This window comes from Geospiza fortis, unplaced genomic scaffold (assembly GCF_000277835.1).
Source record: "Geospiza fortis unplaced genomic scaffold, GeoFor_1.0 scaffold3511, whole genome shotgun sequence".
Classification (NCBI taxonomy): domain Eukaryota; kingdom Metazoa; phylum Chordata; class Aves; order Passeriformes; family Thraupidae; genus Geospiza; species Geospiza fortis.
Window position 1 is genome coordinate 1 of NW_005055066.1, and position 933 is coordinate 933.

A 933-nucleotide genomic window follows, 5' to 3' on the forward strand; every position below is an offset into this window, starting at 1 on the left:
AATTCCCCAAAATCCACCTGCCCGTGGGCTCGGTGTCCAGGGAGGGGAAGAGGCGGAAGGGCAGCGGGGCCGGCAGCTCGTCCATCACCTGGTACTGCATCAGCGTCATCTGCGGAGAAAAAACCCAAAATATCCTCAATTATCCCAGAAATATCCCAAAATATTCCAAACCCCCAAATCCCAGCTTTGCCCCACAAAAAATCCCCTTAAAATTCCCTTTTTCCATGAGAAAAAACCTCATTTTTTCCTCAAAAATCCCCCCAAAATCCCGTTTTTTACCCTTTTTTTTCCGCCCCAAAAATCCCACTCTTCCCCCCAAAAATTGCCTTAAAATCCTGTTTTTCCCCTTAAAAAAATCCCCTAAAAATTCCCTTTTTCCCCCCTCAAAAATCCCATTTTTTCCCCTTAAAAAAAAATCCCTGCCAAATCCCAGATTTTTCGCCCAAAAATCCCATTTTTGCCACCAAAATCTCCTTTTCTTTTTTCCCCTTAGGATTCCCTTTTTCCCCCAAAAAATCCCATTTCCCCGCCAAAAAAATCCCCTTAAAATTTCCTTTTTCCCTCCTTAAAATTCCCTTTTCCCCCTCCAAAAAAACCCCATTTTTCCCCCCCAAAATTCCCATTTTCCCCTCATTTTTTCCCCTTAAAATTTTCTTTTTTTAGCTCCTAAAATTCCCATTTTCCCCCCATTTTTTCCCCTTAAAGTTTTCATTTTCCCCCCCATCCTTTCCCCTTAAAATTTTCATTTTTCCCCCCATTTTTTCCCCTTGAAATTTTCTTTTTTTCCCCCCAAAAATTCCCATTTCCCCCCCATTTTTCCCCCCCAAAATTCCCATTTTTCCCCCCTAAAATTCCCATTTTCCCCCCTAAAATTCCCATTTTTTGCCCATTTTTCGCCCCGTTTTTTCCCCGAACTCCCCGATATCCCGCATT

At 42.7% G+C, this 933-nt stretch overlaps 1 protein-coding gene across 1 annotated transcript in view; it reads right to left on the reverse strand.

The window, feature by feature from the left end:
- Positions 1-17: 17 nt before the first annotated feature.
- The window catches only part of LOC102033408 (AP-4 complex subunit mu-1), a gene marked incomplete at its 3' end in the record, with an annotated part of 5,495 nt that continues 4,579 nt past the window's right edge, over positions 18-933 (reverse strand). The window contains exon 6 of the mRNA XM_031065699.1: positions 18-109. Within this exon, the coding sequence (XP_030921559.1) occupies positions 18-109 (92 nt within the window). The remainder of the gene's footprint in view (positions 110-933) is intronic.